The 14,942-nt window shown below is 31.1% G+C and overlaps 1 protein-coding gene across 2 annotated transcripts in view; it reads right to left on the bottom strand.

Annotated features, from left to right (window-relative positions):
• Window positions 1–200: 200 nt before the first annotated feature.
• Window positions 201–14,942, bottom strand: part of LOC111514632 (uncharacterized) — a 17,772-nt gene continuing 3,030 nt past the window's right edge. For both annotated transcript variants that reach the window (XM_023170890.2, XM_023170889.2), the window contains exons 3-5: window positions 13,246–13,619; window positions 9,960–10,281; window positions 201–2,226 (exon numbers count right to left, since the gene is read on the bottom strand). In XM_023170890.2, the coding sequence (XP_023026658.2) occupies window positions 947–2,226; window positions 9,960–10,281; window positions 13,246–13,619 (1,976 nt within the window). In that variant the 3' untranslated portion in view covers window positions 201–946. The remainder of the gene's footprint in view (window positions 2,227–9,959; window positions 10,282–13,245; window positions 13,620–14,942) is intronic.

Genomic DNA, 14,942 nt, shown 5'->3' with positions numbered 1-14,942 from the left:
TTTACGAAAAAAACATGTCTCAATTAATTCTTTTGTTGTTTTCAGCTGATCTTTATTCTGTTGTTATAACAAATTTGTATTTTCTACTATAGTCATAAAATATTAATTTTTTTGTGTTTTCATTTGTATTCCAAAATATTTTGCAACTCTCACTTTCAAATGATTATTCGAAAATTATGTTGTGAATAAATGTATCAATATATAGAATATGAATGTAACAGACACATTACATGCCAATGTAATATACATGTTTGTTACAAGTTACGTCAATGTGGAGCATAAAACAAATTGCCTACTAGAACATACAGAGGACTCAGCAGAGGCTAAACATGTGCAGAAGAGTAAGGCTTGTTTTATCAAATTCAAAGACACTCAGATTCAAGAAACTACAGCAGTTTAACATTCCGGGTACTAGAGAAGGGATTGATTCTATTAAAATAAAAAAATTCAATAGAACAGTGAAAACTCAAAAGGTTGAATGGAGCTGCAATAGTTTCTTATATGGATTATTAAAGTTTTATCAGCAATGTTCTGTCTAGCTGGAAACAATTATGCGTCAACCTCAGGGATACAATCTCAAGCAAATAAAAAAAGGAGAATGTACTCCTAAAGATGCCAACTTGTTGGGTGAAATGTTGAGAAACAGAATAAGGTGAACAATCTGATAATACAAAACTCTCGGTTTCAAACTTTCAATACACATTCCAAGTTTTCCAGGTTGATTGCCCCCTGCTCTTATCGTTCATGGCATTAAAAACACAGTTTCATAAGTAACAAAGTCCAATATATGATGAAATCTTGCGTAAGTTACAGATTTCTATAATCTTGAGTCAATTTTGAAACATAGAACAATAAACAGACAAAAATTTTTCTTCAATTTGTTCGAAGGTTACCAGATTTTTCTTCACAAACTTTTACAAATCACAAAATGTATATTATTTATGAATCAATCCTTAGAAACCAAGAGCAACCCACTATTATTACCCAGTGTAGAAAATGCCAATGTTGTATTGAAAAACTCATAAGTGTGGCCATAATAATTAGGAGGGATTAACTTATTTTTCTTCTGGATCATTTTAACTAGGGAATCAATGGGTTCGACTATGAAAGCATCCGGTTTGACTGCCTTGACCCTTTTATTTTGCAAGATTCTTAATAATTTTTTTGTACCAAAAATGGTAGACAGCATTTCGTTAGTTACTGGGTTTACTTCAAAGTCAACACCTTGGGAATCAGGAGGTTTTTCCTTATTTTCTACATTATTCGTTAATCCTAGTACATTATTAATATTATCACAGTTTTTATCAATACTCATTTCAGTCTCGTCGTCGCTTTTTAAGTAAAACTTGTTTTCGGGAGATTTTTTTACAAAAGTTTTATCAGGGAAAGGCTCTTCACTATCTACAAATTCGGAAACAAAGTTAATGTCACTCAAATTCTCATCATCACTCAATTTCATGGAATTTTCATTAGACTTCCGAAAAAAGTTTTGATGGTTTTTGGAATCTAAACTATTTTCTTCTTTCAAATCTTTCCTAACCCTTATTCCCTTATTGGATTCAATTCCCGGAATAGATTTGTTCTGGTTTTCATGTATGCTTTCATCACTATTATTATTTTTATCTATATCACAGTTTTTATCATTTCCAGGTTCATTAATCGCTACATCTATTTCAGTCTCATTTATATCGTTTTGATCTGCTTCTAGTTCTTTGGAAACTTCATATGTAGTTTCATTCTCATCTGAGCAATCCACAATTTCAACAGACTTGGTACCTTGCAACATTTCACAAAGTTCCTGAATTTGTTTAAGAGCCTGGATTTTATCTTTTTTTTCTTCTGGGACTGTGCTTTTAGGTTCCGTTTTATTCTCTCGTTTCTTTTTTTTCTTCTTTGATTTAGATTTGCCAGAACTTGTACTTGGAATATTCGGTATATCTTCATCATTCTTCTTTACTTCAATTTCATTTTCACAACTTGTAAAATCAATTTTTTTTCTTACAGAAGAATTCAACGGATGAGGTATCGCAGTGGTTTTATCTTTAGTACAAGTCCTAAATCTAGATTTCTGGAAAGTCATGTCCCTCAGAATATCTATCAAACAACTCCATTCTTCTAGTCTTTGTACTTGGTTCAATTTCACGCAATCTTGTTCAGTAAATTTTAAGAAGGATCGTACACAGTTCAGTAGGACAGCACTTCCTTTTGCATTAGAAGAAAGAACATCTGAAATATACAAAAGAGACATTCTTCAAATCTGTTATGAGAGTAGGATTTGAGAGCCACCAGACCTACATTATTTCAACTAATACTTTAAAAATAGTGAAAAAAGTAATTGAGAATGTATGTGTACTCACTAGATATGAAAGATTCATGAAAAAAAAACGTATTGATGCTAAACACTTCAGTGTTCACACAAATCAGAAAAAGCTTTGTAGTGAACAAGGACATAGTTACCAATATGAAATACACTTAATTGAAACACAATTTGAAAGATTAAACATTAAAAATAATTTATGAAATATTTTTGGCATAAACCACTTGCTACTGTAACAGTGGCAGAGAAGAGAGCACATCATCTAATATGAATTTTCTAATGTTACGTATTGTTTAGGTACGATTTTTTTGTCGAGTATTATAAGAATGAGTAGTATATATATATATATATATATATATATATATATATATATATATATATATATGTGGTATATATATATATATATATATATATATATATATATATATATATATACAGGGCTATTCAAATTCGTTTCTGTACATGGGGATCTAGTAAATGATAAGAGATAGAGTGTCGGTTAAATTTTGGCAAAGTTGTGTATTTTAGAAACCTATTCAATGATGTGAAGAAATTGAATATAGCTCTTTTGATTCTGGAGATATACAGGAACAACCAAAAATTCCCAAATTATTTTTTTGCCTATATCTTCTTTATTCGCAGACATATTAAAAATCAGTCCACATTTTGCTATTGACACTTGATGTGGGCTCTCAGAATATATCCATGAATCTTTTATACGGGGTGTCATCTGACTTGGCCCACCCCCATCTTTGAATTTTTAAATACGAACCTGTATTTTTTGTTGTAGTTTTTGGATCGAAGACGTTCACTTCATACTGAGAAATTGAATTCAATTTTATATTTCGATATGTTTCGGTAATATTCGATTATAATTGTGTGTATTATTTCCTTTTAAATTACGGCCCTGGAAATTGGTTGACTGAGTTGAATAAAAACATAATAGCAACTTTCTCGTCTCCCTATGTATCGTGAAGTTTTTCGAGAGTTTTTTTTCATTTTTAGGTAGGTACCTATTCATATTTTTTCCATTGCTCTGAGCGTTTTCTACAATGAACTTCAAATAAAAAACCTTTCATGATTATTTGAAACATATTTACATCAAAAATATATTATATGTGTTTTAATCAGCAGAAAAATAAATGATACATAACATCCGAAACGAACACTATAATTGTTATGAAAATTGAAATTAAGTAATTTATATACCTAGGTACCCAAAAAAATTATTGGCGCAATAAATGTTCGAATTGGAGTCCTTCCATTTCGAGACATTTTTAAACTTGGTTTTCCATATTATTTATTGCCCTTAATACACTTATTTGCTGCATTGTTGCGAAATCAATCAAAATCCTCAATTTCGAGTCTTCCACATTTTCTATCTCTCTACCAGCATAAATCCTATTTTTTAATGTCCCCCATAGAAAATAGTCTAAAATAGTAAGATCTGGTGATCTTGCAGACCATCCTATTGTCCCATTATTTGTCTCGAAATGGAAGGACTCCGATTTGAACTTTTATTGCACAATTAATTTTTTTGTGTATATAAATTACTTCATTTCAAATTTCATTAGAATTATAGTGTTTGTTATTCGGATATTATTATAGCTACCATTTTTTATCTGCTCATCAAAACACATATAATATATTTTTGTTGTAGATATGTTTCAGATAATCATAAAAGGTTTTCTTATTCGAAGTTCATTGTAATGGAAAAAATATGAATAGGTACCTAAAAATGAAAAAAAAAACTCTCGAAAAACTGTACGGTACATTGGGGGGACGTGAATGTTGCTATTGTGTTTTTATTCACCCAGTCAACCAATTTCCAATAATTCACACAATTATAATCGAATATTACTGAAAAATCCCGAAATATAAAATTGAATTCAATTTCTCAATATGAAGTGAACGTCTACGATCCAAAAACTACAACAAAAAATACAGGTCCGTATTTAAAAATTCAAAGATGGGGGTGGCCCAAGCCAGATGACACCCTGTATAAAAGATTCATGGATATATTCTGAGAGCCCATATCAAGTGCCAATAGCAAAATGTGAACAGATTTTCAATATGTCTGCGAATAAAGAAGATATAGGCAAAAAAATAATTTGGGATTTTTTGGTTTTTCCTGTATATCTCCAGAACCAAAAGAGCTATATTCGATTTCTTCACATCATTGAATAGGTCTCTAAATACGCAACTTTACCATAATTTAACCGACACTCTATATCTTATCGTTTACGAGATCCCCATGTACAGAAACGAATTTGAATAGCCCTGTATATATATATATATATATATATATATATATATATATATATATATATATATATATATATATATATATATATATATATATATATATATATATATATATATATATGAACTTAAGACACCGGTTGATGAATAGTGATTATACAGTTAAGATACCTGATTCAGTAAACTTTGTTTGAATATCCTCTCTATGAGTCAGATTGAGAATATATCGAATAACACCAATGGATGCCAAAATTCTTTCGATATATGCCAAGTGAGCCCAGCAAAGAAATACATACAAAGCTAATGACCTGAATAGTGCATAGTGAGCCTTTGATAATATTACAATACAAACACTTATGCCAAAATTTTCCAACAGATAAGTTGCAATGCATTTTTTTTATTGACTCTGGTAATATGGTAATTCTTCTGTTCAATAATTTCATGTTATTTTATACAATGCTATTGAAGAATTTGTTCTACATGAAGCGTTTAAAAAAGTTATTTCCCAGTTTGGTTTGCTACCAAACAATAATTGATAAGTATTTGTATAATTTTTAAGTACCTTTCTCAAGTTCCCAATTTGAAAAGTCAGATAGAGTTCTGCTGTGAAATTAGCAAGTACACATATATTTTAACTGAATATTACCCAATTAACTATCAAAATTTCAGCTCTGGCAACTCAAAACAAAATGTGTTTTATAATCTAGTTATCAGGTGACAACAAAGGCAAAGAAAACATTTTGGTGGTTTTGATTCATGTTTGCGTTAATTTTTTTGCAGAAAAACGTTAAAAAATATTACTTGTTTTATTGAAACAAAATATAACCTATAACCTGACCAAGACTACAAGAAATGAAGTTAACTGCAATAAAATCTGAATATACATGGAAACCTAAATGGTAGAGCATCACCTCTTCTCTGAAGAAAGATGTAGTAGTAGTTGTTGCAAATTTGGTAGTGGGTATTATTGAATGCGTCTATGATTCTGGGATATTTCGAGGAATGCAGCGTTGCCTGTTATACCATTGTTTAAATCAACTTGTTTTATTTTCAAAAGATACACCCTGTATGATTCTGATCATTCCCACTTTATTATATTAATGTGAAAAAAATGACAAGCAGAACTTGCACACTTTAATTACTCTATCCTTATTTGTATGAATACTGGAAAATTCAAATGAACAAAAAGTCATTGTTTGTAAAGGAAAATCAGTTTTTCTTATCGACCTTGTTTAGGTATTTTTTACTTTTTGGGAAAGAAAGTTTTTGGCTTTCTACTATTCCATCTTGATACAAAAAGAGATGAGGGAATCTTGCAAACAAAGGAAGGAAGTAATCAATTTGAAAATAAGTAACTCTATACATGGATGTGTAGATCAGGCAAAGAAGTAACTTTCAGACACAAACTGAAAGAAAGTCCTCCTGAAACAGCTACTTTCATATAAACATTAAATTACACGAAAGAAAAAAAAATTATTTCGAAACAAATACTTCTATATGAACACTGAATTATACAGAAGATACTTTTCTCTACTCAGTTTGTATTTCAAACATTCGTTGTGGAATAAAAATCAGATATCATTCGCATGAGTTCTACTTTAAATGAATGGTAACAAATTGCACTTACATGGAACACTGTCATCCTCACTGGTATACATCGATGTTTAGAGTTACTTATTTTCAAATTGATTACTTCCTTCCTTTCTTAGGAAGATTCCCTCATCTTTTTTTTGTATCAAGATGGAGTAGTAGAAAGCCAAAAACTTTCTTTCCCAAAAATTAATCACTCCTAAAAATATAACCCCTTCAATTCAAGTATTTTTTACATTCCACAATCCGAAAAATATAAAAATTGTAATGGAGAATTTTATACACATGTAGAAAGGACAAATTTTTCAGTTTACTCCAATAAGTTACTGCGTAAATTAAAAGTATTTTTCAAAAAGAAAAATATTTCATTTATCAGTAACTTACCTCATTTAATAATTTTGTCTATCAAAAAAAGCAATACTTATCTTAACGTTTCAAAAGCTACAATCTGCCTCCGTCTTCAGATTTTTTTAAACATCTGATGTAGTACAAGGTGTTTTCTGATATCAGTCTGTTGCTATTTTACCACTATCCACATCTTTCTTCAAGACGGGTAGCCAAGTACGATCCAATTCTAAGGAGCTATTAGAAAAACACTTCTGTCCAGATATGAAAATAAACGCTGATTCTTTAAGTTTACATCTCTTAGATTGGCGATTATTGACAATATGGCAATCATTCTTGTCTTGTTCCATGCATATGACAATTTTGATACTGTAAATTGTCTATTTCTGATATAATCTCGATGTTAATTCTCACGCACTTTCAATGGTATCGATGATTCACTAATATAACTTTATTCACCATAAGGACAACATATTTCATAAATGCAATTTTTTGTTTTTTCTTATGTGTTGTTGGGTTTTGAATGTGTGAGTGAAGATCTCAGTGTATTTGTTGTATTGTAAGAAGTTCTAACATCATATCTATCTTTTCAGATAGTCCTGGAATGTGAGGTATAAAGTTAGTTGTGAAAGGTGTCGGTGGTTGTTGAGTCAGTAATTGTTGAGTTGATGGTTATTGAATTTGTTATGCTGTACGTAGGGTCATTTGTATCAAATGAGATTCGATATTTTATTTCATGAGCACTTTGTTAGTACATACCTATACCTACCAATCACAGATTTAAAAGATATTCATCGATTTTTTTCAACAAAATAAACTTTTGTTAATTTTGTCTCTAAACAGTTTGCTGTTTCTATACGAGTATAAAATTTTCCTTGTACAATTTTTATATTTTTCAGATTGTGAAAGGTAACGAATAGACAAAGAAGGTAGATGAAAAATTTTGAAAATCAACACTTATACATCTAGAGTGGTGCAAAATGAGGATGAAGTAATAAATACATCAGCATATTTCCCCACAAACCCAAAAGCATCCATGATCGATGTGAAAATCAATTTATACATTTCTGGAAGTTATACTGGAAGAGTTCTCTAAATGTATAGAATACACACACTCTCTTAGATATGAAAAATATATGCTCAAGCAATAATAATGTATTTCAAGGATTGTTAAATTTTTTTTAAATAACAAAACTAGAAATGCAGAGCCAGACAAATCATAAAAAACTGAAAATTATCTTGGAATTCCTGAATCGAATATAGTAACTCAGTAATCCAATAAAAGAACTTAATTTGATGGTTCGACAAAAACTGAGTTTTTGAAAAATGAAAACGTTTTCACTCGTATGATTTTCTACTACCATATTGTACTAAACAAACTAAAGCATTTGAAAAGTAAAGATCTATCTAAAAAAAACAAAAAAAAGAAGATACACTAACAGTGGATGAATATCTTTTGAATCTGTGATTGGTAGGTACAGGCGTGTTTTAAGAAAAAGTTCACTTAAAATAAAATATCGAATCTAAAGTGACTTATATGTAAAATCTCATTGAGTTGAAGGAACAATGTCCGTAAGACACCCTATACATATTATCTCCAACTTTGATACAAAATAAGTTTCATATCTGGTCTCAATCATGAAAAATATTGAAAAAAAATATTATTGTCAAAAAGGGTTGGGATATCAGAGAACTAATAAAAATAAAAGTTTAAAAATCAACTACTATCCTCAACCTATTAATTATGCCTTCATAGGTTCTAATTTGATGGTATATCTTTTTTGGCCGCATGTAACAATCAGTTGTTTCAATCAGTGTTCATATTTCAGAAGCGAGCAATTAGGTACCATTGTAAAGTAAAATGATCATTGTAAAACAAAATGGAAGGAATCGTGTAAACATTTGTTCACAAAACAACCAACCTGATCAGAGATACTTTGATTTATAATGGGGTAAAGTGTATAATGAATTACCAAAGAGAAGAACTACAATATTTTTAGAAATGAAACAAGAAAACTACTGAGTGAACAGGCTTCTTATACTTTATCTGAATTCTATGGTGTCCCAATGTGTTTCTCATTCATAATGAGTTTGTTCTTCAATTTTATTATTTGTATAGATTTCAAAAAATATTATCTAATTAATTTTTTCAAGAACAAAACTAAAGCACAAGAAAATCTTTAAGGCGCTCTCAGAGCGGTGCCTGTGCACCTTACCCCTTGCCTCTCATGTAGACCTACGATTTTGTAGGTACGTATGGCAGATACCCAATGGAAAAACAACAACTAACCCAGCTAATGCCGCGCAGAGAGTTGAAGTAAAACCTTCAGGTACCTGTACAACGTCTTCGATTTGGAAGATTCTTCACGAGTTATTTCCCACTATGAAAAGCAGAAATTAATTTCGTTTGGCTGATACAACTAACGGATAGAACAGTTTCGGGGTACTTGCCCCATCATCAGTACCGGGCATGGCCTCTTCAGAATGGTGTGAACCGTCTGAGTATCACGACCAAACCTCTCACCCATGTTGAGTGCCATGGCCCTGAGTTGAAATCTTCCCCACAGGGTTAATGTGTGCAGAACATCCCATCTAGTGGTGCTTTTACTTTTTGATCTGTTGAATTGTTTTATCATGACTTTCCTAACTGAATTATTGCATGGGGGACCAAAAAAATATAATTCCAGCTAGTCATGAACTCTTTCTACAGTTGATTCAGTGGGATGTCTACTGCGCCACCTGCAGACAAAGGCAGGAAACAACTCCACACACACATGAAGGGCAAGGGGAAAGCTGTTTTCATCTGAACCTGGGCATGTCATATGCACTTTTCCGGAATATTGATCATTATTCCCACCCCGGAGTACTTTCTTATGTAAAATAAACATATAAACCAGTAAAAATGTTGAAATCTACATGGTGCTTTCTTTAGAAAGACTTTTGTATTCCTACAAATAGGCATAGTTACTGCGCCTGAACAGAAGCAAAACCCAACATTAGTTATAGAGAGGTATTCATTGATAGTCACTATTAAATTTTTATATCAATACGTCTTTTCGTTCTCTAGATACGTCTAATTGTCCATTGACAATAGGTTTCCCCATATATTATATGATGATTTTACAGACAAGTCTTCTAAAATGAAAAAGTTAATGGTATCAAGACTCAAACAACAGATTTTTAATTTGGTAGGCAAACATTCCTCGCGCAACAGGAGTATTTGATTGACAGCCGCATTAAGTTGATACTGCCTTATTTTAATTGTTTTTTCTGGAAAAGTGATTCAGCAAAATCAAGCTTTAACATCAAACAACAAATAGGAAAACCCTAAGTGAAAAACAGGCCAGTAAACGCAACATACACAAATTAGTATATCCTCATTTTTTTTTTCTCACTCAGAATTGAGTTTTGTCCAGTAATATAAACTTTTCAAAATGAATCATACCTTGTCTCTCTGCGTCTAAGAAATGATCATATATTTGTTGTGTGAAGATATGAACTCTCCGGGAAACGGGCTCATCATTTGCCAAAAACTCCGCCAACATTTTATATTCCGGATACATACTAAAAACCTTCGTCATATCTTTCCATGAGGCCTGGAATATTTCCTTTCCATTTACATTTTCATCTTCAAACCTCACATCACCTTCTTTGAATAGAGTCTGTAGCTTGATGAGCAGGAACTGAATGTCATAAATGTGAATTATTTCTTTGAGAGGATGAACAGAAAAAGATATAATAGATGAATGTGTGTCCAAGTCTTCTATCTGAAACAAAAAAAAGGTTCATCTATTTTGATATTATCAAAGAGAGTATTTTTTAGAGTGGTTGATTTTTGTAAATACATGTTATTCTCTGTTATCGACTAACACATTAAGCAACATCTATATACTGTGTTCATATTGATGAAGTTTGCATAATGGGTTCCCACCAGCACAGTCTCCCATTGACACCATCTTTTTTCACCCTTGAGAGTTGAAGATATAAGACAAATTAAACAAATACCCACTAATTCAGTATCACTATTCATGATTATTACTTAATTTTCAGTATATTCAAAATTCAGTATTAGTTATAGATTTATATGATGGAATTGACTGATACTTGATGAAAATCTATAACGTATTCAAGAAACACTTGGTGAGATTTTCACTAAACATTATTACAAAAACGCAACAAGTGTTTCACTATACAATAGCTTATTTAGGCGTGTCTATACTAGTTAGTTCATGTGTCAATACGGACTAGCTTCTTGAGGCATGTCTATACTAACTAGCTTCTTCAGGCGTGTTTATACTATTTAGTATTACGTGTCTATACTAATTAGTATAGACACGCCTGAAGAAGCTAATTTTGTAAAACCGGTTAGTGAAACTCTCACAATAAAGTGTTTTTAGATTTATTTGTTGTAGATTTATTTATTGTTAGTTTAAAAGATAGAAAATATTTCTCCTGGAAAATCTGAACCCCAATGATATGGAAAACTTGAAAAACTTTTTTTAAAATACCCGAATGAAGCTAGAATATTTAATTCTCATTTCATTGTCTGTATTCAAGAATTTGAGGTTAGTATTTTACCTTCTTATTCTTAGTCAAATCAGAATTTTCCAGGAATTAAATGCGCATTTGGAAAATTTAAGCCGTTAACACTAGAAGAATTGAAGTCGATAATAAACAACTTGGATAATAAGTGCAATTCAGATATCTTAAATAATAAAGCCTTGAAAAATATACTTGACATAATTGGCCTTTATTGATACATCACTGGAAACTGGTATCTTTCCTCATCAACTCAAAAAATTACAAATTCGAATGAGTAGAGAAAACATCAGTCCACCAAATAATACAATAAAATTCATCCTAACAGAGTAGTCTGAATAAAGTCTGTGAAGTCCTAAGAGAAAATTTTAATAACTCATCCATTTTCCCTCCTCTTTTCAGACAAAATCATTATTAGATCATGTAAGGAATTCAGTTTGAACACTCTCAAGTTATTATATTGTTCATTAGTTAGATCATTATTGGAGTACGCTTCAATAATTTGGTGCCCATATTATGAAATACACATAAACCAAATTGAAGCTGTACATAACACTTTCCTGAGGATCTGTGCATACAAGTTAGGTCTAAGAAGGGGAGAATATGCATACAACAACATTAGAGACCAGATGAATCTATTATCTTTGAAGAATAGAAGAATTATTTAAGATGTATGTTTTTTAAGCAAAATTTTAACTAGCAACATCAACTGTGAGGAGATTTTATCTTTAATTAATTTGAATGTCAACAGACAGACCAGAGCCAGTATCGAAACATTTAAAATACCGTTCCACTCCACAAATTATGGTTTTTTTCTCTCCTGTCACTCGAATGCCCAGAAATGGAAATATGTATCAACAGGATGATATCTTTAGCAGCTCCACAAATACCATCAAAATTGAACTGAGTCGCATTATTTAATGAAACATTTCCTTTGAATATTCTATACTATTTCATCATTATATTGCTTTCTTTTTATACTATATCCAGTTTGAGATTTTACAAACTTTTTTTTTCTTTTTTCTCCATGAAAAAATTGTACTGTGATTTTTATCACTATATTATTGTATTGCGTTTTATATTGTATTATGTATTTATTGAATTTATTATCTTTGATTTAGTTAAGATTTTACAAATTATTTTTTTATAACAAATTGTAATTGGGACTACCCGTTGAATAAATAAATAAATATTTGTCCCACATGGAACTGAAAACTCTATGGGGAATATCATCTTGCTCTGAATGTCGAGAAGAACTATATCAGGATTATTAGCTTGCATAGGCATTATGATGAAAAATGAATAGTTTCAATGAATTCATTAGTTCTCATTACTCACAATGGATTCAATATCCCACTGTAAATAGAGCAACACAAGTGTCACGTTAATACAGTAAAAGTGCGGTGGATGTCAACAAAACACTCCTAGGACTCATTTTGCTAATGGATGTAGGCTGAGATCGCATATGCTGGATATGCAGTTAGTAAATTCAATAGGATTTCAGTCCCTGCACCTGATGTCTGGAACCTCTATATCCATCACGCAACTATGATGGACTAAGTTTTGTTTGTGACTTCAGATCAATCGATCTGAAGAAAGCAAAGTTGAAGTGCTTTGATAAGCCAAAGCATTCAATGTTGTTGAAATACCTCACATGTCGGCTTATTCTTGAGCTGCTACAGAAGGTAAGTGATCTCTGCAGCTTTTAAGTGGGCCTTTTGCTGAACGAGTTCCAACTAGGTTACAGTGTCGAAAGCTAAACCAAGTCATCATGTTATTACGATTATCAGTAGGATGAAGGTTTATATATGTCCAAAGTGAGTGGATTTATTCGACCCTCCACCGCAACCCGCAAGGGTTTATTGCGGCTCACATATTCATGTATGATCTGCCTTTATGAAAAAGAGAAATTAATGATTTTTGATAGGTGTTGATTTGATTGTGAAGACAGAAATCGATTTGGTTCCCAAAATGTACTCCAAACAGATATTCCAGTTGATTTTAATTACATAGTGTTCCTGTATTGTAAAAAGAATAATGAGAATCAAGCCTGTGTGGTAGTATGTATAATTGATCATAACCACAAAACAAATGAAATAAGGTAATATCAAATTCATGAAGTCGGCTTATTTTATTATATTAACTATTGTAGATATATTTTACCTTAATTATTCATCTACATCAATACTCACGTCAGCAATGCAGCTCATTATAGCTTTAAAAACTTTAAACGCTGGTGAAACAGTTGCCACCACGAATAGTCCTAACTTCCATAAGTCAGTTATGTAAGCTTTCACACACTCTGCCAGAATGGCACTCTGGTCCAAATGCTTGTAAACAAGCAAACCTCCGATAGGTTGAAATATATTTTCTGCGATGAATCTTATACAAAAAATAATCACGTCAGTAGGTGACTCAGGAGTATTCGGATGTTCTGGATTGATTTCGTTCATAGGGTACTCATTCATGATCAGAATGACATGTCTTTGACTAGGCATTAGAGTTAGTATTTGTTCCACAAGTATCATATATGTAGATGGCAATATGAGATGAGGTCGATACCTTTCTGAAAACGAATTCAAAGAATAAGAAAAAATTAAATAAAATCATGATCAATAATGAAATTTCAATTTTATTGATTTACAAAGATAAATAAAGAAAACAGAAATAGCATCCGGTTATTTTTTTAATTAAATATGTAAACAGGCTGAAAATGTATATTTTGTGATCCATAAAATAATTATGCACTAACTTTTCATTAGATAAACTGTCAACTGTATCTTTTCAGATAAATTTTTTCTTTTTATCCGAAAGTAAATTCTGTGTATAATCTACATACTTTATCAACAATTTTTAATATATTTTTTTGTTTAATATTTTTTTTTCTCCCAACTTTCACTTATATATTAATAGGGAAGTAAACAGCCATATATATGCAATTGGTGGATACTTGATGAATCTATAACGTTTTCAAGTAACACTTTATTGTTTAGATTTCCACTAAACAGTTTACAAAGCAGCAAGAAGTGTTTCACTATAGAACAGCATCTTCATACTAACTCAATTCATAGTAACTACATTCTACTTACTTAGTGCTTCATATAAATTAGGAATTTGAAGTAAGTGACTTTCTACCTCCTTGATGACAAATAATTTACCTGAGTTTATATAAAAACTATTCCCCAACTTAAAAGTTAGAAAAGAAATTTCACAAAATTATTTAAATGAACATGTAATAGAATCAAATTATCTAAGTTTACAAATCAACTAATTACTAATTTCAACATTAGTAAACAAGGAAATTATTCAATTATATTAGGTGACAACATGCTAGATGACACTGTGCTAGGAATCATAAGTTAAAAGATAAGACTTCGTTAGTCCTTAGCTCGTGCAAGTTTCGACTTTTGAGAGTTGTTCGTAAGGATGCGACAGCTGGTTAACGGAAAAATATATTTTAAACAGATTTTAGACACAGTAAATGTTCCGAATTCTCAAATCTACTGATTTCCAAGCATTCCAAATATAACATGTCATAGTCATGATTGAACTCATGTTCCTCTATCAATTAAATGGTTTGCAAATGTGGAATTAGTATTCACATTTAAAAAATGCTTCTATGCTCTTTTATTCTTTAAAAAAAAGATTCTCTCAGTTTGACCAATATAAAGTTTTGGGCAAGAACCACAAGTCAACTTATTTTCTCCTGATGAAGTTTTGTTTTTGTTCTTTATAAATTTGCTTCCATTATCATTTGTTCCAGCCATGTCTAGGCCTTTCTTTTTCAAAACACGAGGGATATTATTCTAGTCAATAATATCTACCTTTGAACCTTTGCTGACAGCTATTTGTTTAATGAAACTCAGTTCTCTATGAAAATTACTTGCTG

Source organism: Leptinotarsa decemlineata, unplaced genomic scaffold (assembly GCF_025532065.1).
Source record: "Leptinotarsa decemlineata unplaced genomic scaffold, Ldec_3_MD MMD2_P_RNA_scaffold_5, whole genome shotgun sequence".
Classification (NCBI taxonomy): Eukaryota; Metazoa; Arthropoda; class Insecta; order Coleoptera; family Chrysomelidae; genus Leptinotarsa; species Leptinotarsa decemlineata.
The sequence above is the reverse complement of the archived record's forward strand: the minus strand, read 5'-3'. Positions and strand labels throughout refer to the sequence as shown.